General features: G+C 36.0%; 1 protein-coding gene and 1 pseudogene across 6 annotated transcripts in view; both read right to left on the bottom strand.

Moving 5' to 3' along the window:
• HERC4 (HECT and RLD domain containing E3 ubiquitin protein ligase 4) overlaps positions 1 to 26293 on the bottom strand; it is a 129858-nt gene that overhangs the window by 45765 nt on the left and 57800 nt on the right. For all 6 annotated transcript variants that reach the window (XM_087863074.1, XM_045783296.2, XM_045783297.2 and 3 more), the window contains 7 exons: positions 19032 to 19192; positions 4133 to 4209; positions 3735 to 3859; positions 2677 to 2736; positions 2421 to 2532; positions 1732 to 1921; positions 80 to 252 (listed from right to left, as the gene is read on the bottom strand). In XM_087863074.1, coding sequence (XP_087719200.1) covers positions 80 to 252; positions 1732 to 1921; positions 2421 to 2532; positions 2677 to 2736; positions 3735 to 3859; positions 4133 to 4209; positions 19032 to 19192 — 898 coding nt within the window. The remainder of the gene's footprint in view (positions 1 to 79; positions 253 to 1731; positions 1922 to 2420; positions 2533 to 2676; positions 2737 to 3734; positions 3860 to 4132; positions 4210 to 19031; positions 19193 to 26293) is intronic.
• LOC123783141 (5S ribosomal RNA) lies at positions 2988 to 3106 on the bottom strand (annotated as a pseudogene).

Genomic DNA, 26293 nt, shown 5'->3' with positions numbered 1-26293 from the left:
TAATATTAATGTTAAAATAAACATCAATCTGTTAGGCAGCAATGAGGAAAGAGGAAAATAAAAGAACTATTGGACATACCCTATGCAATATTTCTAAAACCTTTAACGCAGTATGAAGAAAATTGTTGAAAATTCTTCTTTCAGAAGGGGGAATGCCAATCTTGTAGAGTTTCAAAAGATGTACCACAACTTCCTTAAAAAGTTCTACAATCTTGAGGAACAGTGGAGGTTCAAGTACTGACCACCAGTTTTCTGTTATCAAAGGGTGAACATACAAATAAAATGAATTTTTTTTTAAATCACAATTTTCAAAATCATACAAGACTTTTCTTCTAAAAGCAGCAGACTTAACCCTTTCAAAATCCCAGGAAGATCCATATAACACAGTATTCTCTATAGCATTTCTAGGGTTACTGACACCACCCTCCTCTGAAAGAATACTGTTCTAAAAGCTCTCAGAAGCAAAAATAAAGAAAGGTCTACTGAATTTATTTCTTGGCTTCCTAAATGATATTAAAAACTCATTACTATACCTAATATTAAAATCAGTTACTAAAAGTGCTTTGGGGGTGGGTACCTGGCTAGCTCAACAGGAAGAGCATACAACTCTTGATCTCAGGGTCAGGAGTTTGAGACACAAGTTAGGTGTACAGATTACTAAAAATAAACTTCAAAAAAACCCACACCACAGCTTTTTAAAAAAAATGCTTTGAAAATTAGAATTTTAATTTTTAAACACTCTAAAATCCCAATATTTAGGGATCTTTCCAAGTTTTATCTTTCAACTTAACAAAGTTGAAATATTGTGAAGTACCACCTTTAAAATGCAAGGTAATACTGAAAATTGGATACTGAGAAAAATGTAAAGTATTAACATGTCTGTTCTTCCCCACAATCACTGTTTATAGTTATTAAGTAAATACCATAATATAAACAAATACCATAATCTTATGAAGTAGACAGAAATACAAAAACTTTGACAACATGGAAGCAAACTCTTGTGAGTCCCTGCTTCACTCTTATTCACTAATTATCTCAGAATTGAGGATTCTACTCTTTGCTTACTACTTTCTCTGCTCACTCTCAGCCTAAAACTTTTTGTACTGATTTTATGACTTCCATATCTCTTAACTTCACAAACCGATAAATTCTATCAGGAAGGAACGTACTGGGTTAAATGTAGCAAGCAAACTATAATGGCCAGGAGACAGAGATAAAATCCATACAAATTGAAAAATTAACGTGAGAAAAATTTAGGCCAAAAAATTACAGTAGATAGAGACAGAACAATAAGATCAGATTAGTGGTAGAATAACTACATGCAGAGAAATAAAATCAAACATGGGGAAATCAGCAAATGAGAGATATATAAGGCAAAGAGTTAACAGAGTTCAAAGAGGATTTAAAACCCATGTTTGTTCAGTTTTAGTTGTTCCTCCACCTTTACTTCTTTAATAGCAAGACAAGGGGATGAGGGAGAGGAATAGAGAAAATAATTATCTTTCCTGATACTGTCTCTGCTGTTGTGCTTGATTAAAATTTTAATATTTAACATACTTTGCCTCTAATAACTAGCATGACTAGAAAAAAGCAATAAAAGGAAAAACAGGTTTATTTTTCTGTAAGACAGTTTCAAATAAGCAGCGTAGCAAAATTTCAGAGAGCAAAAAAAATTAAAAACTTATTAGCATTTTCATTTGAAGAGAAAGAAAAAAATACTAAAATTCTTACCAAGTACTTTCAGTGGTGCCTTTTCTAGGTTCACAAGAGCTGTACCAAAGGGAATTGCTATTGTTGTGAAATTGTTGGAATCACTCATCAGGGGGCATTCTGGTAGAGTAAGATAAAACCTCAATGCTTCAACATCAGGTAAGGAACTAGTCAGTTTGGGAATAAGATTCTTTTCCAAACTAGCTGCCACCTATATTTTGACAAAAAGTAAAACCTACTTTATTTAAAATGAATTACTTTCCAAAAAGAAGAAGGAGAAAAATCATAAACACAGCAAACGTGAAATGGTGAAAAAAATGTATCTTACAACGAATCACTGAATGTACTTTGAAGCACAGTGAAAATTAATGCCTAAGCATTGCTAAGAGCATTTTAAAAATCCTGTAAGTCTCAATTTAAACTCTCTATAGCTATACCTACATAAAGACTTAACCAACACGGTAATTTTAAGTATTAAAGGTCTACTCAAACATCTGGAGAGATTTACAGATATTTGATAGCTAAACTGTAAATGCTTTAAAATAAAACCTTATTTTAATTCTTATATTAGCTTATATAATAAAATCATAGAAAGCACATCACAATGAAGCATGTGAAACTATAAATTAGGCTATAAATATACAAAATAACATGGAATATAAAGTTCAACAGGTTACATAACACAAATATAAAATACTTTAAGAACAAACCTGTTGAGATATCTGAGGATGATCAGGTTGTATAAGTTTGTGGAATAAAAGCCTAGCAGCATTCATATCAACCCCTGAAAATTTGGTGCCTGTTCTATAGTGATCATCATTGCTATAAAAGAAAAAAACAAAAAAGGAAAAGAGAGAGAGAGAGAGAGAAGGAAATAATAAAACCTTAAAGTTATTTCACTTATTTAATATGTTACTTAATATAATAAATTTGAAAAATCCCACATACCAAAGAATTACCACTTACCTAACAGCTAGAAAACTTCCATTGAGACAACCAGAGGAAGAAAACGTTCCATCTATTTCACTAAAAGGAAAGTTAAAAATCCCCAAATCACAAAATGAGAAATCTATTGTTCACTTTTTTAAATCAAAATATTTAATATAATATTTAATGCCACAGAACACTCCTCTAACCAATACTCAACTAGTATAAACCAGAATTTTATACATTACTAAATTACTAAAAGATTAAAGTAATACTGCTTACCCTAGACTTTCCTCAAATTCATCAAACTAATCTGATGTTCTTTCTTTCTTTCTTTTTTTTTTTTTTAAAGCCTACAGCACCCAGTATTCTCAAGCGGTCTCCCATCCAAGTACTAACCAGGCCCAATCCTGCTTAGCTTTCAAAATCAAATGAGATCAGGTGCATTCAGGGTGGTATGATCACAGACACAAATCTGATGTTGTTAAAAAAAATTTTTTTTACATAAACACATACATTTAATTTTCTTAATTATACATGATGGTAAATCTAATGTAGGATGTTATTCTTTTTGAAGTCCACTCTTTGGGCTTTTAAGAAAAATTTTAATTTGGGAAAGCAATCTATAATTAAAAAAATAGCTTATCAGATATAGTCCCTCATCCCCAAAACCAATGCCACCTGTGACAACAGAAAACTCGAAGAACTAAACAAGTTCATCTATAAGAAAAATATTCAAGACAGATTTAATACTAAAATCTTTTAGGGAGTATAAAAGTTAAAAGACAGTGAATACTAGGAAGCTAGAAGTAACATTATTTCAAACCCAATCCTAAAGTGATTGTGTTTAATATTTTAAGTTATCATTTATTATATATGTGAAAGAATTATAACATATAAATTCAAATAAAATCTCTTAAAATATCGTTATAGAAATTCTAGACATTTAAACTTACATATGTAAACCACTTGCTGAGTGATTTTTGTGAATGACATTAATAAAATATTTATTTAAATAAAAACTTCTAAGTACAAGATACACTATCATGGAGGTAAGCGGTTGTGTTTGTATTGTGTAGGTAAAATGTTTTTCTTACTTGGCTATCTCCACAGGCAACCTTCCAGAGGGGTAGCTCAGCCATTTTTGAATTAGAGCTTCATTCACAGTCCAGATCTGTTTTGAAGGATCAGGACATCTAAAGTCATCTGGTGGCCCACAGTTCTAAATTAAAAATAAGTAGATTAGCCAGAGAGAAGATATATATATAATTTAAACCAAGACATGTTTCCACTATGTATTTGGGTTTTTTTTAACAGAGTAAATCTCTACTAAATACCCGAAACAATACTTATCAACTGGATCAGAAAAATTCCAGACTTGGGGCGAAAAAAACTTAAGGCAATTCCTCTGTAACGTACAAAGAACATTAATATGGGCTTTAAAAATTCTTCAAAATTATTTGAGCTCAGTAATTATTTGTATGACTACTGTTACCTGGCGATTAGAATAATGTGAAAAGCTTTGATCTCCCCCTGAGAAAATTCTTTTCACACAGAAATATTCTTCAGAATCTGTAATAAAAATAAGATGTAAAGAAATTCAAGATTTATATGACATTTTCAGAGCAGCAAATATGCTACTGGATTTTCTCTTATTAATCTAACTCAATTAGACTTCCCATTCAGTATTCAATGATATAAAATGACTTGGAATATTTTGATCACTATGGAAATGAGACTGACCAAGTGACACACAATAAATGATTCCACAAGCATAAGCAGCACTTCGTAAGTTTGCAAGTCTTCTGGCTTGCACAAAAAAGTGGTGTTTTCTAGTCTATGTCTTTTTTATCTCATTATATTTTAGTTTAAACTGAAGATGATATAAAAATTTAATGAAGGGTATAAAAGACAGCTCAGAAGAAAATAAAAATTAAGACTATTTTTTTAAAAAAATGACAAAAAACAAGTAAACATTAAAACTTCTTGAGTACTTGATACTTGATAATACGAAATTATGCTCTTTTAATATAGCTGTACAAAAGTAAGACAATACACACAGCTCTTCATTGGCAACTATTTATCAATAAAACCCAAAGCCAAGGGTGGTGCAGTAAGTTAAGCTCCAACTCTTGGTTTCTGTTCTGGTTGTGATATCGGGGTTGTGAGATTGAGCCCTATGTCAGGCTCTGGGCTCCACTCTCAGTGGGAGTCTGCTTAAGACTTGCTCTCCCTCCGCACCACCCCCCCCAAAATAATAAATCTTAAAACAAAAAACAAAAAACCCAAATCCAGTCCAAAAAAATAAGCAAATTTAGTAGCAGTAAAATTAAGACAATAAAGTTCTTTTTCAAAAAGATATTGAATGGCTCTTCCTTTCTTCTTTTTTGCTTCTCAAAATGGAAAGAGTATCTATTATCAAAAGTACTGTGGGGGGCTGGGGCACCTGGGTGGCTCAATTGTTAAGCGTCTGCCTTCAGCTCAGGGGGTGATCCCAGGGTCCTGGGATCGAGCCCCGCATCGGGCTCCCTGCTCTGCTGGGAGCCTGCTTCTTCCTCTCCCACTCCCCCTGCTTGTGTTCCCTCTCTCGCTGGCTGTCTCTCTCTCTCTAATAAATAAATAAAATCTTAAAAAAATTTTTTTTTTAAAATTCTGATTTAAAAAAAAAATACTGTGGGCAGGGGAAGTACTGCTGGGCTAGTACTTGGAGGTATGACATAGCAAACATCAAAGCCCAATACTGTACCCTAAGGTTCATCATTTCCAAATAATTTCTGTCATCCTACTCCTGACCCCCACACCACCTTTTAGCTTACTAGTTCTTTACCTTGTATTATTTGTTGACATTGGCTGCTATAGAATTATAAATTCTTAAGGAAAGACCACATCTTAACTTCCTTTATTATTCCCTACTACCAAGCACAATGTTTTATTGCAAATGAACTCACTAAATATTTGTTAATATCAATATATAATAATATAAAGTAATATTTACCTAGCTTAGAACATACTAAGAACTTCAGAGTTCAAAACATTAATACGACTTTATTTTTCACAAGTACCAAGAATGCTCTAGGTCAAAAATAACTTTTAAGAACAGATTAAAAGGGTAAGTCTAAAATATTAAATAAACCAATGATTCAACTTAAAATCTCTTCTCTACATCATTTTCACAAATCTACATGAAACTGTTCGCTTCCTTAAAAGATTTAGCAGGATGTTATTCATTTATCCCTAAAATATAATTCTGCTCTTTATACATAGTCAAGAAGGATGAGTACAGTACATGAATGGGTTTCTTGGGGATATGAAGAAGGTACCAAAAATTATTTTCCTTAATTTCCTTTTGACTACTCCAAAAAGTTTATAAAATCTAGGCCTCATTCTTATACAGCTTCTTGCAGACTGAATTTTGCTAATTGTATCCTTAAGGTTTTTCCTCACATTTTTCTTGGTCTTCTGTACTTCCTATAAATTGGTAGTTGGATCTAGAAAGGCTTTAATTAAAGCCTGATTGTTTCAACAAAACTCTTACAAGGTGGTAGTGGGGGCTGTTCTTCCATCAGGAAGCACATAACATGTGGCTGGGTTCCTTTCTGCAATGTCAGTAATCACTGACACTCAGTGCTTAGACCATTAACTCATTGTGGGTTGAAAAATGATGTGCTAACATTAGTTCCTCATCTTGTAGCTGGCCCATTAGCTTCCCTACCTACTACATAGTTTGTTACCCTGTAATAGGAAAAAATTAACTCTTGATCTTTTCCATTTATTTACTCTTCTCTTGCTTTTTAAACTTGCATTTCTTTTATACTAAAGAGAATACTTTTTTTAAAAGACTTTATTTATTTATTTGACAGAGAGATAGAGAACACAAGTAGGCAAAGCAGCAGGGAGAGGGAGAAGGAGAAGCAGGCTGAGCAGGGAGCCCCATACAGGGCTTGATCCCAGAACCCTGGGATCGTGATGTGAGCTGAAGGCAGACATGTGACTGACTGAGCCACCCAAGGACCCCCATAATAATTTTTCTTAAAGATTTATTTTAGAGAAAAAGAGAGTGCATGAGCAGGGGGAGGGGGGGAGAATCTGAAACAGACTCCCTGCTGAGCGTGGAGCCCCACTGGGGCTGGATCTCACAACCCTGAGATCACGACCTGAGCCAAAATCAAGACTAACTGACTGAGCCACCAGGCACTCCAAGAGGGTAATAATTTTTGCATCCGTTTTAGTAACATGAATTTCCTCTTTGGGCATTCCCATTAATTTCCTTTATCTATTAGGTGTGTTAATGTTTGTCTTATTTATTTATCAGGTGTCTCACTGTTTTTCTCGCCAGTATGTATGAGCACTTTGGATATTCAGGCTAATTAATCTTAGGCTGTATTTGCTACAGCCATTTTTCTTACATAATTATTTAATATTGACTCACAGAAGATTTGTTTTTCTACTTAATCAAATGTATTTATCTCTGCCTTTATGAAGACTTTCATTGCTATAATGCTGAGAAAGGCTTTCCCATGTTCATGTGTGTATGTGTTTTTTTTTTTTTAAAGTAATCTCTACACCCAACGTGGGGCTTGAACTCACAACCCCGTTATCAAAAGTCACATGCTTTTTGACTGAGGCAGCCAGGAGCCCCAAGGCTTTTCCCATGTTTGAATCAGAGAATTATTTTCTTAAGAACTTTTTAACATTTAATTCCTTAAGCCCTTTATAACTTAGTATACACTATTCTGTTAGGATCTTAAACTGACCTTTTTCCCCCAATTTTCATGTGTTGAGTAATTCTCCTCCCTTCTCAGATTAGTGTTGCCTTGTTTTAAAGGTATGAAAAGGCACTGACTCTTCCACTTATCACAACGCTAAAAAATACTGCCACTCTTCTCTACCAAAGTGTTCTCTTGAAGTCCTTCTCAATATATATCTCCAAGAACCACTAGCAAGCAACTAGAGTTTGAACTTGAAATAATACTTATATACAGTACCTACATGGAATCCCCCCACCTGGACTTTCGATTAAATTCTAATGATCTGAATATCAATGTATATACCAATAATCTGATTTGTTATAGTTTTATATAGTACATATTGTCACATCTAGAAGGGCTTTTTCCCATTGTCCTTGCTCTTTACAGAATACTTCTTACGCCGTCAGAAAAAATTGTGATGACTTTGAAACAGGGCTCCCTGCCCAGCAATACTAAGCCCTGATTAGAGCACCCTTCAGGAATATCTTCATCTGAAAGGTATTACTGAGCTATTTACTATTCTGTAAATTGTACTTCTATTTAGGAGCAGTACTGACAAAGATACAAGTATGTATGTGCTTTTTTTTTTAAGACTTTATTTATTTGAGAGAGAGAGAGCACACATACAAGTAGAGGGAGTGGCAGAGGGAGAGACAGGCTCCCCACTGAGCAGTGAGCCCAACTCGGGTTCAATCCCAGGACCCTGGGATCACCACCTGAGCAGAAGGCAGAAGCTTAACTAACTGAGCCACCCAGGTGCCGGTGAACGTACTTTTGATTTACAAGGAAAAGGAGCAGTTTTTGATGGTCTCTGAATTCCTTTATACTTTTAGGACATTCAGGACCCCAAACAGCTTCTTAAACAGAGTTTAGGGGGGTAAAAAGCACCAATACTGTATTAGAATTTAAAGTTAAGAAAAAAACCTTTTTGTTTGTTTTTTTAAGATATTTGCCAGAGAGAGAGTGCGCGCACGCACGCGCATGCGTGTGCACAAGCAAAGGGAGCAGCAGGCAAAGAGAGGCTTTCCACTGAGCAAGGAGCCTGATATGGGACTTGATCCCAGGACTTGGGATCATGATCTGAGCTGAAAGCAGATGCTTAACCAACAGCCACCCAGGTGCTCCCCCTTTTTGTAAAGATTTATTTATTCTAGAGAGACAGGAAGCATGCAGAGCTGGGGGAGGGGTAGAGGAGTGAATCCTCAAGCAGATTCCCCGGTGAACGTGGAGCCCAATGCAGGGCTCGATCCCAAGACCATGAGATCATGACTTGAGCAGAAATCAAGAGTTGGATGCTTGACCAACTGAGCCACCCAGCACCCCTAAAACTACGAAAATTTTAAAATACTTACTCATTTAAAGATGAGCAATAATGAATGCACTACATGTTAACAAAGATAACATCTTAGTATTAATATCAAAGTCATTTTGATTTCACAGACCCTCTGAGACAACACCACTATCCTGAAGCAAGTCTGTTTATTTTAGAAAATGAAAGAACATAAATGAAGACAATGTAGCAAGCGAATTTGCCCTGGTTTATATCTGACTCTGAAAAAAGCCATAAAATGTGCTAACATCTTAGCAAAGTTCATTCAGTTTTGAAGGGTGTGCTCCCATGGTTTAACAACTAATGCCTTCACCTCTGATATAAAATGTTATTCTTTACTTTTTTGTGTAATCTGCTAGACAGCAAAAATTCTGTGTCTTATTAGAATAATCTTTGATACTTTATGTTGATTTTATTGTCTTTCATTATTTAAAGGGGAAAAAACCCAAACGTTCCTCAGTTTGGAAAGAGCTAAAAGTTCTTTTCAATCTCATTACCCTCTACATTTATTCTGAAATTTTTTACTGTCACTTTGATAAAACAGGTAACCAAGTATTGTTTCTAGCATCAATAGTTGTACCTTAATAAAGTGTTCAAATCTCCTCTCACAATTTCTTTGATTTTTGCCTTCCTGTTATGGGTTCAATTGTTCCCCCAAAATTCATATGTTGAAGTCTTAACCCCCAGCAATGCAGAATATAACTGTATTTAGAGATAGAGCCTTTAAAGAGGTGATGAAGGTAAAATGAAGCTGTTAGGGTACTTGGTGTCCTCATAATAAGAGGAAAAGACATCAGTGATGCATACACACAGAGAAAGGCCAGGTGAGGACACAGAAAAAGGCAGCCATCGCTAGCCAAGGAGAGAGGCCTCAGAAGAAACCAAAACTCCTGCCATGACACCTTGATCATGGACTTCTAGCCTCCAGAACTGTGAGAAAATAAATTTCTGCTCTTTAAGTCACCCAGTCTGTATTTTTTTATGGCAGCTCTAGCAAATGAACATGATTTGCAAAATCATATCTTAAATATAGAAAAACAAAACTTCTAAGATACCTTCTACGCACTTTTGAAAATATCTTTGAGATTTTCCAGAGAGGCCTTGGAAAATTACAAAAGTTGTTCTTTTATTGTGTAAGAAGAGATGCTAGAAACAATCAGGTTTGTTTGATGTGTTACCATTTCAAGAGTTGCATGGGAAGAGTTGTCAAATCAGAAAAGTTACTTAATCCTCCTTATGTTAAATGTATATGGTAAAATGTAATTAATATAAACATTTCAAAAATTGTTTGTCTTGTGAGAAGTCCCTGGAGATTTGTCAATATCCTTGTTTTCCACATGCTTAAATATGCTTAAATATTAAATAAAATGTAGAATAAAACACTATTCAAAACTCTTATGAAATTGTTCTTATTTTCCTATATTTATCACAGTTCTGGTCCTAATTTCAGTTATTATTTAACTGTTATTTTAAATACTTTGTGGTATATTCTTACTGCTTTAATTCACATCTAGTATCTCCTTGGTTTGCAAATGGGATGTATTTCAGACTTACCCATGAAGTCTTATAAAAAATACTGATGTCTAACCTACTGAATCTCTTCACTTGATATTCTTAGTGTTATTCCTGGTACATTAGGTCTCAGGATTATCATGTTATATCTCAACATTTTTTCATCTATAAAAAGTTAGAGTCTGCTATGAGTCAGATGTTAAGAATCACTGTCTTCTTTGAGAACAAGCTTAACCAACATCTTGAGAACAAGCTTAATCATCATCTTTAGAAATGTGTTTGGCACACCACAGACACAACCAAATATCCCTGTCAGCCATATTATTCTTATATTGAACCCTCATCAGTTCTTTCTTTCTCTCTCTTTTTTTAAGATTTTATTTATTTATTTGACAGAGAGAGAGAGACAGCCAGCGAGACAGGGAACATAAGCAGGTGGTGTGGGAGAGGAAGAAGCAGGCTCCCAGCGGAGCAGTGAGCCCTATGAGGGGCTCGATCCCAGGACCCTGCGATCAGGCCCTGGGCCGAAGGCAGACACTTAACGACTGAGCCACCCAGGCGCACCCCCCCCAATCAGTTCTTTCCATTTGACAATTATCAGCAATAAACTAGTCAGTCATTTTAAGCTCCTGTCATCTATTGATTTTACTCTGATGCTTACCTGAAGTCTCTCCTATAAACTCTGGTACAGGCCAGAGTTTGCATTTTCAAAAAAAGGAGGAGGACATCTTGGAGGCATGCAAAAAGGACTGTACTATGTATATGAAACCAGTTATACTTCACAGAATAGACACTTAGGCACAGACTTCTGAGAAAACATAACTCAGATGACTTTCAGAACATACCAGTGGATTGCATTAGAATTACTCATAATTTTTTTAAAGTTGCTAAGTAGTTTTATGAAATTGCTAATCCCAAATCCAACAGAATAAGAACACCTTACACTGGAATAAATGAACTGATGAAGAAAAATTTATTGTGGTTATCTGTTTAGAATAATGTTTAATTTTGTTTTAATGTTCTGTTTTTTGGATATATAAGGAAACTGTCCTTCTTCTAAAGATATCTAATTCATAACAATTTTGTAAATTCTGCTTTGTTAAGCTGAAATGAAACACTTAAAAATGGTATTTCCCTCTGCCTCACTTCAGCTTGCCAATATCTCCTGGAGAGGAGCTTGTATCCTGGTCAGGCATCCCAGTTTTTATGGCTGCTACCCTTAGGTCACCTGGCTCTGGGGGCCAGCGGGGTTTATGCTCACAGGTCTCATAGGACTGTAATCAACAGAAAAAGTTCTTAAGCAGCAACCACCTCTAGGGTACACCAAGAGACAAGAGATGAAGATGCCCAATCTTTCTGTGACAGAATCCCATTAGCTTATCTTTGTAGCTGTGGCCTGACAGGCAGGCTTCTAATTAAACACAAGAGGAAGGGCTTACTGTAATCCACCCCAGAGACCTCAGAGAGAGGGCCTTATCTCTGTGCTCTCCCTCTGCCAAACTCCAGGAGAGTTATCTCCCACAGAGGAATTGTATCCACATCTGGTGCCCTGGTTTTTGCGGCTGCCACCCAGTGGATACCCCCTTGGTTGCCTGGCTCCGGTAGACTACAGGACTTGCATTCCTAGGACGGGGGTCCCATGGGCTGTAATAAAGAGACAGTTCTTGGCTGGCTACCAAGTCACAGCACAAACAGCAGACTGAAATATATCCCCAGTCTTTCTGTGAAAAGGGCCCACTTGCATGTCCTGGAGCTTCGACCTTAGGGGCAGGCTTCTAGTTTAGCATACATCTAGCAACTTACTAAGGTGATCTCTGGGGACTAAGGCTGGCAGATGCCATCTTTGCCCTGTCCCTCTGCATTACTACAAGTCACTGCTATCTCCCGGAATGGAGCTTGGACCATTGTCTAGTGTCCTGATTTTCACGGCTGCTGCCCAAGGGATCCCTCTAGGTGCTCTAGTGGCTACTGGGACTTTCACTTGTGGTCCCACAGGACCGTATATATTTGCATACTTAAAAAGCTGCTGCCTGAGAGTCTGGCTTCCAATCAGCCTGAATCTAGGTGCTGCCTGAGATTCTCCCATTTGGGACACCCACAGGCCTTGGCACACCCTCAATTACTGGGCGCCACAAAAAATAAAGGACTGCTTGGACAATCACAAAGGTCTGAGAGACAACCAAGAGCTAGGGCAGGGTTGAACTATATTACAAAGCTATAATAATCAAAAGTATGGTATTGGCATAAAAACAGACACTTAGATCAATGGAACAGAACACAGAAGCCAGAAATAAACCCACACATATATGGTCAATTTATGACAAATGAGCCAAGAATATACAATGGGAAAAGGACAATCTCTTTAATAGATGGTGTTGGAAAAACCTGGACAGTCATAAGCAAAAGAATGGAACTGGACAACTATCTTACCCCATAAACACAAACAAACCCAAAATGGATTAAAAACTTGAACGGAAGACCTGAAATCATAAAACTCCTGGAAGAAAACATAGGCAGTAGTTGACATCAGTCTTAGAGATGATTTTTTGGGTTTGACACCAAAAGCAAAGATAAGAAAAACTAAAAAGCTTCTGCACAGCAAAGGAAACCATCAACAAAATGAAAAGACAGCCTGTGGAATGGAAGAAAATATTTGCAAATGACGTATTTGATAAGGGATTAATATCTAAAATAAATCAAGAACTCATAAAACTCAATAGCAAAAAGGCAAATAATCTGATTAAAAATGGAGAGAGGCTCTGAATAAACATTTCTCCAAGGAAGAAATACAGATGACCAACAGGTATATGCAAAGGTGCTCAATATCACTAATCATCAGAGAAAAGCAAATCAAAACCACACTAAGATATCACCTGTAAGACTGGCTACTATCAAAAACATAAGAAATAACAAGTGCCAGTGAAAATGTGGAGTAAAGGGAACCTTTTTGCACTGTTGGTGGGAATGTAAATTAGTACAGCCACTACAGAAAATGGTATGAAGATTCTTTAAAAAATTAAAAATAGAACTACCATGTGATCCATCAATTCTACTTCTGTGTATTTATCCAAAGAAAATGAAAAAAACAAACCTGAAAATATATAAGCACCCCCATGTTCACTGCAGCATTATTTATAATACCCAAGAAATGAAGCAACCTAAGTGTCCACTGATAGATGAATGGTTAAAGAAAATGTGACACACACACACATACACAGAGGATTATTATTTTTCATAAAAAAGAAGGGAATCTTGCCATTTGTTACAACATGTATGAACCTTGAGGGCATTAGGTTAAGTGAAGTAAGTCAGAGAAACACAAATACTGTATGATCTCACTTACTATGTGGAATCTTAGAAAGAAATAAAAAAGGAACAAATCGGTGATTGCCAGAGGTGAGGCATGTGGGAGGGTGGACAAGATGGGTGAAGGGGGTCAAAAGGTATAAATTTGGACACAGATCCACACAGAGAGAAACCATGTGAGGATGAAGGCAGTGATCTAGCCAGGAAATGCCAAAGACTGCCAGCAAACCATCAGAGGCTAGGAGAGACACATGGAACAGAGGCTCCCTTATAACCCTCAGAAGAAAGTAACCTTGGGGTGTCTGGGTGGCTCAGCTGGCCAAGTACTTTTACTTCAGATCATGATCTCCTGTCGGGCTCTCTGCATCTTCCTCTCCCTCTGCCCCTCCCCCCGCAACCCCGCTTGTGCATGCGCTCTCTCAATAAGTAAATAAAATCTTAAAAAAGAAGAAGAAGAAGAAGAAGAAGAAGAAGAAGAAGAAGAAGAAGAAGAAGAAGAAGAAGAAACCCTGCTTTTTCTTGGATTTCTAGCCTCCAGAACTGAGCCAATAAATTTGTGTTGTTCAAGCTACCCAGTTTGTGATATTTTGTTACAGCAGCCCTACAACACTAACACAGTCATCCAAACTTTATACACTCTACAGAAAGGTCTGCCCTATGCCAAGCTCCAAGGGCATAATCCCAAAGTCTGGAATATTCTGTTAAGAATGTTTTTGTTTACCTGTGACATTGAGACCACATTAGATAGCTTATACAAACAATGTGATTTATGGTGGGGGCCGTGGGCTTCACCTCTGAATGGACTGAGCAAATTAAATCCACATTTAATGGGGCTTATGGGTGGCTCAGTTGGTTGAACATCGGACTCTCTTGGTTTCGGCTCAGGTCATCATCTCATGGGTCATGAGATCGAGTCCCTGTCAGGCTCTGTGCTTAGCAGGGAGTCTGCTTGAAGACTCTTTCCCTCTGCCCCTCCCCCCACTCACTCACTCGCTCTCTCTCTGAAATAAATCTTTAAAAAATTTAAATTCACATTTAACTAGTTTTTAACCTACACAGCTTTAGTACTGCATGAAATAATTATCAACCATTATATATATATATGATACACACATATGTAATTTGTGGTAAAACAGACATGAAATTTCCCATTTTAACCATTTAAATTGTATAATTCACTGGCATTAAGTACATCCAAAATGTGCATCTATCATCATTATTCATGTCCAGAAAGTTTTCATTGACCCAATGAGAAACTCCAGGGAGGGGTTAAGATGGCAGAGGAGTAGGACGATGGTAAGCTTGCTTCCTCCCTTGAACACAGATAGATAAATATCAATTCATTCCGAACACCCAAGAAATCAATGAGAAGCCTTAGAGAACAAAGCTGCACGTCTAAACAGAAAAAATGACCAATGGAAGGTAGGAACTGTGGAGAGTTGATTCACGGGAGAAAAGAGCCACCAGCGCTGCACAGGGGAGGGAGCCCTAGTGGTGGCGTGGGTAGTGAGCGAGAAGGGGAGAGAGAAAGAGTTTGGGGGAGGGTGGGAAAGGAGTGAAAACACACACAGAGGACTGTACAAGAAAACTGTTCCCCAAAACCACTGACTGGAAAAAAGGAAAGGGTTTCAATACCGCCAGTTTTTTATAAACAGCAGAGCACAGAGTCTGAAGTTTTGGAGTCAGTGCCATAGCCAAGGCTGCACCTGGCAGTGCTCCAATAGGGAAGCAGGGTGAGCCACAGGAGCAGGCAGAGCAGTCTGAGGATCCCCTGGGTTGCACAGGGAGAAATGGTTCCCCCTGCTAGGAGTGCATTTGGTAGAGGTGATATTGTTTTTGGTTTTTTGGATACAGAAAGTGAAATTCTTTTATTTTTAAAAATTTCTGTATTTTTAAAAAATTTTTAATGTTCTTTCTTTCTTTCTTTTTTTTTTTTTTTTGGTCTATCAAGCTTCAAAACACACCTAGCTTCCTTTATTTATTTATTTTTTAATTTAAAATTTTTATCTGATTTTGCTTTATATATTTATTTTTATTTATTCTATTTATTCGCCCCAGAAGAAAGAACAGAAATAAATGATGGCCAGGGATTTAATCAATACAGATATAAGTAAAATGTCTGAACTAGAACTTAAAACGACAATTATAAGGATACTAGTTGGACTTGAAAAAAGCATAGAAGACACTAGAGAATCCCTTACTGCAGAGATAAGAGAGCTAAAATATAGTCAAGCTGAAATTAAAAATGCTATAACTGAGATGCAAACCCAAATGGATGCCATAACAATGAGGATAGATGAAGCAGAGGAATGAATCAATGATACTGAAGATAAAATTATGTAAAATAAAGAAGCTGAAAACAGGGAAACAAAGATGATGGACCACAAAGGTAGACTTACAGAACTTTGTGACTTATTAAAAAATAGTAACATTCATATCATAGGAGTCCAAGAATGATGAAGGGAGAGAAAAAGAGGCAGAAGGTTTATTTGAGCAAATTATAGCCAAACACTTCCCCTTAAGTAATCTGGGGAAGGACACAGACATCAAAATCCAAGAAGCATGCAGAACTCCCATTAAATTCAACAAAAGACAGCCATCGTCCGGGATATCACAAATTCACAATATACAAGGAAATAATCCTGAAAGCAGCAAGGGAAAAAAGTCCTTAACCCACAAAGGAAGACAGATCAGGATCACAGCAGATCTGTCCACAGTAACTTGGCAGGCCAGAAGAGAATGACAGGATGTATTTAAAGTGCTGAATGGGAAAAATATGCACAGCCAAGAATACTTTATCCTGTAAGGCTGTCATTCAGAATAGGAGAGATAAAGAGTTTCTCAGAAAAACAAAACTAAAGGAGTTCATGACCACTAAACCAGCCCTGCAAGAAATATTAAGGGGGACTCTTTGAATGGAGAAAAAACAACCAAAAGCAACAAAAACTAGAAAGGAGGGGCGCCTGGGTGGCACAGCGGTTAAGCGTCTGCCTTCGGCTCAGGGCGTGATCCCGGCGTTATGGGATCGAGCCCCACATCAGGCTCTTCCGCTGTGAGCCTGCTTCTTCCTCTCCCACTCCCCCTGCTTGTGTTCCCTCTCTCGCTGGCTGTCTCTATCTCTGTCGAATAAATAAATAAAATCTTTAAAAAAAAAAAAAAAAAAAAAAACTAGAAAGGAACAGAGACCGTCACCAGAAACACCAACTTTACAGGTAACACAACGGCACTAAATTCGTATCTTTCAATAATCACTCTGAATGTAAATGGACTAAATGCTCTAATCAAAAGACAGAGGGTATCAGATGGATAAAAAACCAAGACCCATCTATATGCTGCCTATAAGAGACTCATTTTAGACCTAAAGATCCAACCAGAAATTCTGTACCCATTAAACAACTCCTCTGTTCTCCCCTCCCCCAAGTCCCTGGTAAACACTATTCTACTTTTTGTCTCTATACACTTGACTGTTCTAGGTACCTCTTATAAGGGCAGTCATATGATATCTTGTCCTTCTTTGTCTGGCTCTTTTGACTTAGCACAGTATTTGCAAGGTTCATCCATGTTGTACCATGCATCAAAATTTTATTCCTTTTTATGGCTAATTTTCAATTACATGCACATACCACATTTTTTCACCCATTCATCTGTTGATGGACACTTGAGTTGTTCACACTTTATGGCTACTGTGAACTGACAAATTTCTGATGAAACTAAATTGTAGCAAAACAACTAATTTTAAAACTCTATATCCTTTCCCATTTGAATGCAAATAACCTCAAGGTACAATTTCAAGGGTAACAAAATGCACCCCTAAGTGACTAAACTTTACAAACAAAAATACATGATTCCTTACAATATTCATGCTGCTTTAAATTACAAAATCTCTTTGTTATGTTATTAACAGTGCTCTTCATGGAAGAAATACTGTAAAACACCAATATGCCACTAAGGACACAAGAACAGTATTACTAAAATAAATGCATGTTCTAAACCTAAGAGAACTTTGCTAAATAAAAGCCTTTTAGTTACCAAAAAAATAAAAAAGAATCTTTAAGGTCAATCATAAAAAGTTATGGACCTTTTCAAATACCAACCTTCATAGTATGCTCATCACTGAATAAAATCTTGACAGATCCCAGTCTCACAATTCAAAGAAAAATCCCAAAGGAAATCAGACATAGTAAAATGAACAAGAAGAAAATTCTGAGGAATACTTTAGGATGATAAAGGAAATATACATATTTTTTAAAAGCATATTTTATCTTTTTTTTTTTTTTTTTTTAAGATTTTGAGACAGAGAGTATGAGTGGGGTGGGGGCAGAGGGAGAAGCAGGCTCTCTGCTGAGCGGGGAGCCCGATACAGGGCACGATCCTGGGACTCCAGGATCATGACCTGAGCCGAAGGCAGACACTTAGCTGACCGAGCCACCCAGGCACTCTTAAAAAGCATATTTTAGTTGTAGCATGTTAAAAAAAAGTAAATGAGAAAACAGCATTCAAATATTTCAAACTCTTTAGTAAATTAATACCAATGAAAAAATAACCAGGTCTACTGAAAAAATAATAGAAAATAAAAATAAATAAATCACAGATGTGGCTAAAGCAGTAGGGATATAAAAGCAAATTTAAAAAATTTAATACTTTAAATAGATAACATATTTATATGATTCAAATTTCAGAAAAACAGAAATTATCATTTTTTAAAAGTCCTGTATATACCCAAATAAATCGAAAGCAGAGTCTTCAAAAGATATCTGTACACCCATGTTTACATGATTCACAATAGTCACAAAAGGTGGAAACAATCCAAGTGTTCACCAACAGGTGAGCAGATAAACAAAATGTGGTATATACATATAATAAAATGTTATTCAGCCTTAAAAAGGAAGGAAATCCTGACAGATGCTACAACATGGATAAACCTTAAGGACATTATACTAAATTTATGAAGTCAGTCAGTCATAAAAAGACAAATACGGTATGATTACATGAGGTACCCAGAGCCAAGTCAAATACATAGACACTGATTGTAGAATGGTGTTTGCCAGCCAGTGGAGGAGTGAATGCAGAGTTGTTTAATGAATACAGAGTTCTCGTTTTATATGATGGTAAGATGTAAGAGTTCTGGAGACTGGTTGTACAGCAATGTGAATGTACTGAATACTGCTCAACTGTACACCTTAAATGGTTAAGTTCATAAATTTTATGTAATGTGTATTTTACACAAAACAAAAATACTGGCATCTAGCCACCACCCAGTTCCCATATGCCCAGCCCTCCGAAACTATTTTTACTACTTTATCATGAGTTTCCTTATGCATAAATAAGCAAGTATAAACAAATTAAGCAAACGTATACACTATTCTGTATCTTGCTACTCTCATTAAACAATGTATTTTGGAATTGTTTCATTTCAAACATAGAAAACTTCATCATTTAAGAGCAACATTTTAACAACTTTTATGTGTGTAGCAAAGCGTTAATATAACAAAACTTACCAATATCTGGTGGACACTGCCCAGTATAAGGGAACCAATTTCCTTTCACAGTGAAAGGACTTTTCCTGTTGCTTGTTGAACCAGTTCCTAGCTGCCCATTACCACCAAGTCCAAAAGAATAAATTCGTCCTGATGAAGGAACAAAAGCAGAAGTGTGCTGCCTAGAGTAAAATGATAGAAAATCTCAGACTTAATGTTACCTTCCAAACAATTTACATTTAGAAAAGCACACAAATATTAACTGATAAAATGTTTCTCTTCAAAAATACACTAACAAAACCATTTTAGTTCTAAAATTTTTTGTACAAACGAGTTATTAAAAGTCTTACTCTACACTGAATGAATTCTCTACCACATAGGTAGGCTGCATAAGCATGACCCAGAAAATTTCCACAGATGTCCAAATTTTAAAAAGCCCAGATCTATAGTGGAATCCCTTATAAGAGATGATTCAGCACAAGAGGTAGCATCTAACCATATTGTCCAAGTTCTCCCCTTCCCTTCCCTGTAACATTCTAGCCTAAAGCACCTACAAGGACCCACCTTTGGATGCTAATCAAAAGTTTTACAGTAAGAACGGGGCAAGTAATCCACTACCAATCAGAAGATTGAGGTGTGTGTGTGTGTGTGTGTGTGTGTGTGTGTGTGTGTGTATAATAAAACAGTGCATAAATATATAGAACAAAACATGTTTCCTTTCTTCTAAAGAAACTGATCCTTACACCTATATACCCACATTCCTTTGGAGGTTAGCAGAGTGGAAGCAAACCTAAGAAACTGCAGAACTGAAGCTGAAAAAACCCACTAATCAGTGAACCTATGCAACTCCCTCTGATGTTTCACCACTGTATGTTCAGGAACACTGTATGTTTGGGTTAAAGATGATTATCCGGCTCAGGCCTTGTGTTCCCCAATCTCAGGTTTTACGGCTTCGATCAAGTCTGGCAAATTCTTAAGTGTTATTTCTATAAATACTGTTTCTCTCACATTTATTCAATTATTTTCTCCTTGATAGTATTATTGAAATGTTGCAACTTCCCAACATATCCTACCAGTCTCCTAATCTCTCTTTTATATCCATGCCCCTTGTGGGTAATTTCTCTGGATCTGTTTTTCAAATCAATCCTTTTAGTGTCCTAACTGCTGTTTTAATTACCTACTTTATTTTAAATTTCAATGATAATGTTTTATCCTATTTCTAGAAGTTCTTTTTTTACCCCAAATCTGCCACCCTGTTTTTCATTCAAAACCCGTTATACATTGTGAAATTTAATACATTGTGAAATTTAATACATACACACCAACCCAGGGTGACTTTGACAAGTCCTAAACCCACCTTACGGCAGTCCTGTGGTTACAAATCCTCAGAGGAGATTCAAACCAGAAACTAGACCAAGGACAGAAAAGTCTCCTTATAAGGCTAGCAAGGGAATATTTCATGGTGAACTCTTTCCATGATATGGTTTTATTGGGAGGAGATGGTTTCTCAGGCCTCACTAATGCTTCTATCAGTTCTTAGGTCTCATCTCCTGTCCTAAATTCCTTTGCCCTCTATGGTATATTGTTTATCAAAAGAGCCAAAATCGTTCCTCTCTCTATACCCATTATGCTTACAATATGACTTCTGCAGCTGTTTCCATCAAGATGAGGAATCTACTGGGGCGCCTGGGTGGCTCAGTCGGTTAAGTGTCTGCCTTCGGCTCAGGTCATGATCCCAGTATTCTGGGATAGAGCCCCTGCATTGGGTGCCCTGCTCAGCAGGGAGCCTGTTTCTCCTTCACCCTCTGCCTGCTGCTCCCTACCCCACCCCGCCCCCAGCTTGTGCTCTGTCAAATAAAATATTAAAAATAAATAAAATATTAAAAATAAATAAAAGATTAAAAAAATGTTAAATATTAAAAATAAATAAAATATTAAAAAAAAGATGGAGACTTAATTTCTCCATGTCTTAAATCTGGGCTCTAACCTGTGGCTTGCTTTGAATATAGAATGCAGCAAAAATGACAGTGTATCTGATCTGAGATTATGCCTTACAAGTGGCTCTAAGTTCTTTCCCTCTCTCTCTTTAGAAACTCTGTTCTACTATCATGAGACTAATCCAAAATTAGCGTGTAAAGGATGACATACAACCTGGAGCAGAGACAAGCTGTCCCAGCTATGACCATGCCAAACTACTGAGCCCCTAGCCAGAAAATCAGCTGATGAACTAAGTCCAGCTAAGATGAGAACTGACCAGCTGAGCCTAACCCAAATTACCGAATCAAAGAACTATTAGCAAAATAAAAAAACTGTTTTAAGCCACTAAGTTTTAGGGTGGTTTGATTAGCAATATAAGCTAATTAATATATTACCTACACTGGCAAATTCTTTCAGGGCACCTCCAAAGTCAGTTCAAACAAATACCAACAGTTTTCAGATTTCTTTGTTTATGCCCTGTGGCATTCCCTTTAGTTCCTGGCAAACTAACCTGTTATTTAAAAGGTGTTTTGATTCAAAAGGGTTTTCAAGTTATCTAGTCTGCCATATTACTGAAAATCTAAGTAGAATCTAACAACCATTTCACCTTTGAACCAGAATTTTTTAACCAAGGAAACTTTTAACAAATGAGATGTTAAATGGAATCCCGCATATAAAATAGGAAAACTGCTATGCTTGAAGAAGGATTTAACATTGCCCAGTCTGCCTCCTTCAGGAATCAACTACTGTGCTATCTCGAAAGAACATATAGCTTAAAAATTATTGCAATACTAGTTCATTAAACTCCTCCTCAAAATGGTATACCAAAGAAGTGGTTCTTAAACCTCGTTGCATACTGGAATCACCTAGGGGTTAACCTAGGAAATAATATACATTTCTAAAAACTCTCCAAAAGATAAACAGCATGAAGTCAGAGTTAAGAGCCACTAAACAACCATCCTAAGTCCTAGATTTGATATAATAACTCAAAAAACACTATGATATTATACCACTGGAATTTGAACCTTTTATTTTTGGATCATCTCCTCGATGGATTCACATTTCTGGTGTTCCTCAGCTGCTTCCTTCAGGAGGCTTTGGCAATTATTCAATAAAGAAGTTAATATATCTTATTGTACTGACTACCTGGAAGTAAAACTGGCCAAGATACCATATACCTACCTACATTCCCTCAATAGATAAATCCTTACATCTTAATCAATATATAACTGAAAATTCTTCCCCAATACAACAGTTAAATGAATTACTATAAAGAATTGAGTTCACAAAGCTAAGAATAACTATCCAAATCATTCTACCTGTTAAGAATTACAAAATTAGATAACATTAAATCATTTGTGATATTTCACAAGGGACTGATGAAGTATTTCACCTGAAAAAATTATTTTAAGATAGTGCTGTATAGGGGTGCCTGGTTAACTCAGTCAGTTGAGCATTCAACTCTTGGTTTCTGCTCAGGTCATGATCTCAGAGTGTGAGACTGAGCCCCACGTTGGGCTACACGCTCAGCAGGGAGTCTGCTTGAAATTCTCTCCCTCTAACCCTCCCCAGCATATGCATGCATGAGCTCTCTCTCTCTCAAAAATAAATCTTTAAAAAGTAAATAAATAAAATATTGCTTTACAGTAAGTCTTTTAATGAATTATGCATGAAACAGATAAACAAGAAAGGATGAACTCTCTAAACTTTGGGAACATATATTCACGTATAACTTTAACAGTCTAAACAAAATTTTGATAGAAGCACTCCTGGCTCATATATACAATGAACTTTTATTTACTTTTTATGATAAATTCTAGTTCACATATGGGAAAAGGAAAGGAAAGCTTTTGTCAAATCATTCCCATAATTTTTCAAATACATGGTCAAGCACAAAAACTGGGCATACAAAGAAACAGGGCACCATGAACAAAATTTAGCAGAAAAAAGGAAATAGAAATAGATCCTAAAGATTTCAGATATTGGAATTATCAAATACAAGAAAGTAGAACAACTGTTTAATAGTATTTTAGTGTCCAAGAAATAAAAGCCAAGCTTGAAAACTGACAGACAACTGGAAACACTAAAGAAAATGAATTTCAAATTTTAAAAAGAACCAGTAAGAAAGACGCATACTAAGAAGTCAAAATAACTGAAATCAAGGTCTTGAAGGGTAGGTTTAATGAAAAACAGATACAGCATAAGAACAGGCTGAAATATAAATCATAAAAACAATCAAGAAAGCAGCAAAGAGGGTCGAAAATGTAGAAAATAAAGAATAAGGCTACAAGACAGAATGAGAAGATTCAATACACATCCAGAGTCCCATGAAGAAAGGAGAAGCTATATCTAAAGAGATAATAGCTTAGAATACCCTATAACTGATCAAAGATATTATTTTTCATTTTCAAGAAGCGCATAAGAAAATGAGAAAATTGTACTCTGACAAATGAAATCAAAACTGGAGAAAGAGAAAAAAGAAACACATCACCTTCAAAGGAGCAACATACTGAATAGTAGCTGGCTTCCCCACAACAACCAAAGCTAAAAGACAACAGAATGTTATCTTCATAGAACTGAAGGTAATTACCAAGCTAGAATTCTATAGCCACCAACAATATAATTTAAGAACGAAGGTAAAATAAAACATTTTTAGATACATAAAGAAAATTCCAAAGGGTGTTCAGACAAAAGGAATTAGAAAATATGAAGATTGGGGAGAAAAGGTAGTAAATATATATGCATTTCTAAACGTACCTTGACTATATGAAGCAATGTTTTTGTGAAGTTTAATATAATACATACAGAGAATGAAAAGATGGGAAAGGTAAATGGAAGTTCTTTTATTGCACAGAAAGAGAGAAAGGTATTAATATAAATTAAGGATATATGTTATTTCTGTTTATGTTTGACGTAACAACCGAAAAGGAAGGTATAGTTTCCAAACAAGTAAAGGGAACTAAACTGACTTAAAAAATTATCAATCCAAAGAAAAGCGAAATAGAAAACAAAACAAAAAAATAAAACATTAAAAATAGATGGCAAAAACAATACAAATATTATGGCAGGTTTAAACGCAAATTATCAGTAATTATAAAACTAACAGAATGGTCCATTTAAAAGACAAAATTGTCAGAGTGGATTTTTTTTTTAATTCGAGTATAAATAACACACAGTGTCACAGTAGTTTCAGGTGTAAAATATAATGATTCAACAATTCCATTTTTTAAAAATTTATGTTTTTAAAATTAATTATATAATTCCTGTATAGTTAACATACAGTGTTATATTAGTTTCAGGTGTACAATATAGTGATTCAACAATTATACACATTACTCATTGCTTATCATGATAAATGTACTCTTGATCCTCTTCACTTATTTCACCATTCCCCCTCCCACCTCCTCTCTGGCAATCACCAGTTTGTTCTCTATGTTTGAGTCTGTTTTTTTTGTTTGTCTCTTTTTTCCTTTGTTCATTTGTTTTGTTTCTCAACATATGAGTGAAATCATACAGTGTTTGTCTTTCTCTATTTCACTTAGCATTATACCCTCTAGATCCATCCATGTTGCAAATGGCAAATCTGCCAGATTAAATTTCTAAAGATCCAACTTAATACTGCTTACATGATATTCATCTATAACATGCAGAAAGACAAAGTAAAAGAATATGTACGAACAAATATGTAAAGAACGAATATAACAGACAAAATAGGAAAAAAATATATAAGCACATATGTCTCTATGAACATCACATAGAGAGACTTTAAAAAAACAAAAGTACTGGGGTGCCTGGGTGGCTTAGTCGGTTAAGCATCCGACTCTTGATCTCAGCTCAGGTCTTGATCTCAGAGTCATGAGTTCAAGCCCTGCACTGGGCTCCACGCTGGGCACGCATACAACTTAAAAAAAAAAAAAAAACCCACAAAAGTATTACTAGAGATTTAGAGGTCTAGGATTACAGTGATGAAAAGTTCAATTCACCAAGGAGAGATAAAACTGGAATTTTTTGCACTTAAGAATTAATATAGCCTCACTAACAGACACATGAAAAAATGTTCAAAATCATTAGCCATCAAGGAAATTCAAATCAAAACCACACTAAGATACCACCTTACGCCAGTTAGAATGGCAAAAATAGACAAGGCAAGAAACAACAATTGTTGGAGAGGATGTGGAGAAAGGGGATCCCTCCTACATTGTTGGTGGGAATGCAAGTTGGTACAGCCACTCTGGAAAACCGTGTGGAGGTCCCTTAAAAAGTTAAAAATTGAGCTACCCTATGATCCAGCCATTGCACTACTGGGTGTTTACCCCAAAGATACAGACGTAGTGAAGAGAAGGGCCATATGCACCCCAATGTTCATAGCAGCAATGTCCACAATAGCTAAATCGTGGAAGGAGCCGAGATGCCCTGCAGCAGATGACTGGATTAAGAAGTTGTGGTCCATATATACAATGGAATATTACTCAGCAATCAGAAAGAATGAGTTCTCAACATTTGCTACAACATGGACGGCACTGGAGGAGATAATGCTTAGTGAAATAAGTCAAGCAGAGAAAGACAACTATCATATGATTTCTCTCATCTATGGAACATAAGAACTAGAATGATCAGTAGGGGAAGAAAGGGATAAAGAAAGGGGGGGTAATCAGAAGGTGGAATGAAACATGAGAGACTATGGACTATGAGAAACAAACTGAGGGCTACAGAGGGGAGGGGGGTGGGGGAATGGGATAGACTGGTGATGGGTAGTAAGGAGGGCACATATTGCATGGTGCACTGGGTGTTATACACAACTAATGAATCATCGAGCCTTACATCGAAAACCGGGGATGTACTGTATGGTGACTAACATAATATAATAAAAAATCATTATTTATAAAAAAAAAAAAAAGAATTAATATAGCCTCAAAATAAAAAATTGTCAGACCTCACAAAAAGAAACTGAAAATAGTCAAACAGTGCAAGACAGTGTAATATTTCTTGTTAACTGATTAAAAAATGATCAAGCAAAACAGACAACAACAACAAAAGCCACACAGAAGATCTGAACACTGTTAGAGAAAGTTTACATAATGAGCATATACAGCTGCATCCCACCACTGAATGAACTGAAGACTAAAAGGTATGAAATGAAAAATGTACACAAAATATGGATCATAAAGAACAAAGGTAGCTAATTTGAAAAGATTAATAAACTGATAAATTTTCCAGAGGTTTCTCTGGAAAACACAGGTTTTAAAAAGAGATTAGAAAAGAAAGGATAATTTATTAACTTCAAAACAGAAAAAAAAAATCACTAC

Source organism: Ursus americanus, chromosome 6 (assembly GCF_024610735.1).
Source record: "Ursus americanus isolate L20-20 chromosome 6, mUrsAme1.1.p, whole genome shotgun sequence".
Taxonomy (NCBI): Eukaryota; Metazoa; Chordata; class Mammalia; order Carnivora; family Ursidae; genus Ursus; species Ursus americanus.
Note: the sequence above shows the minus strand (reverse complement) of the source record. Positions and strands in the feature narration are given on the sequence as shown.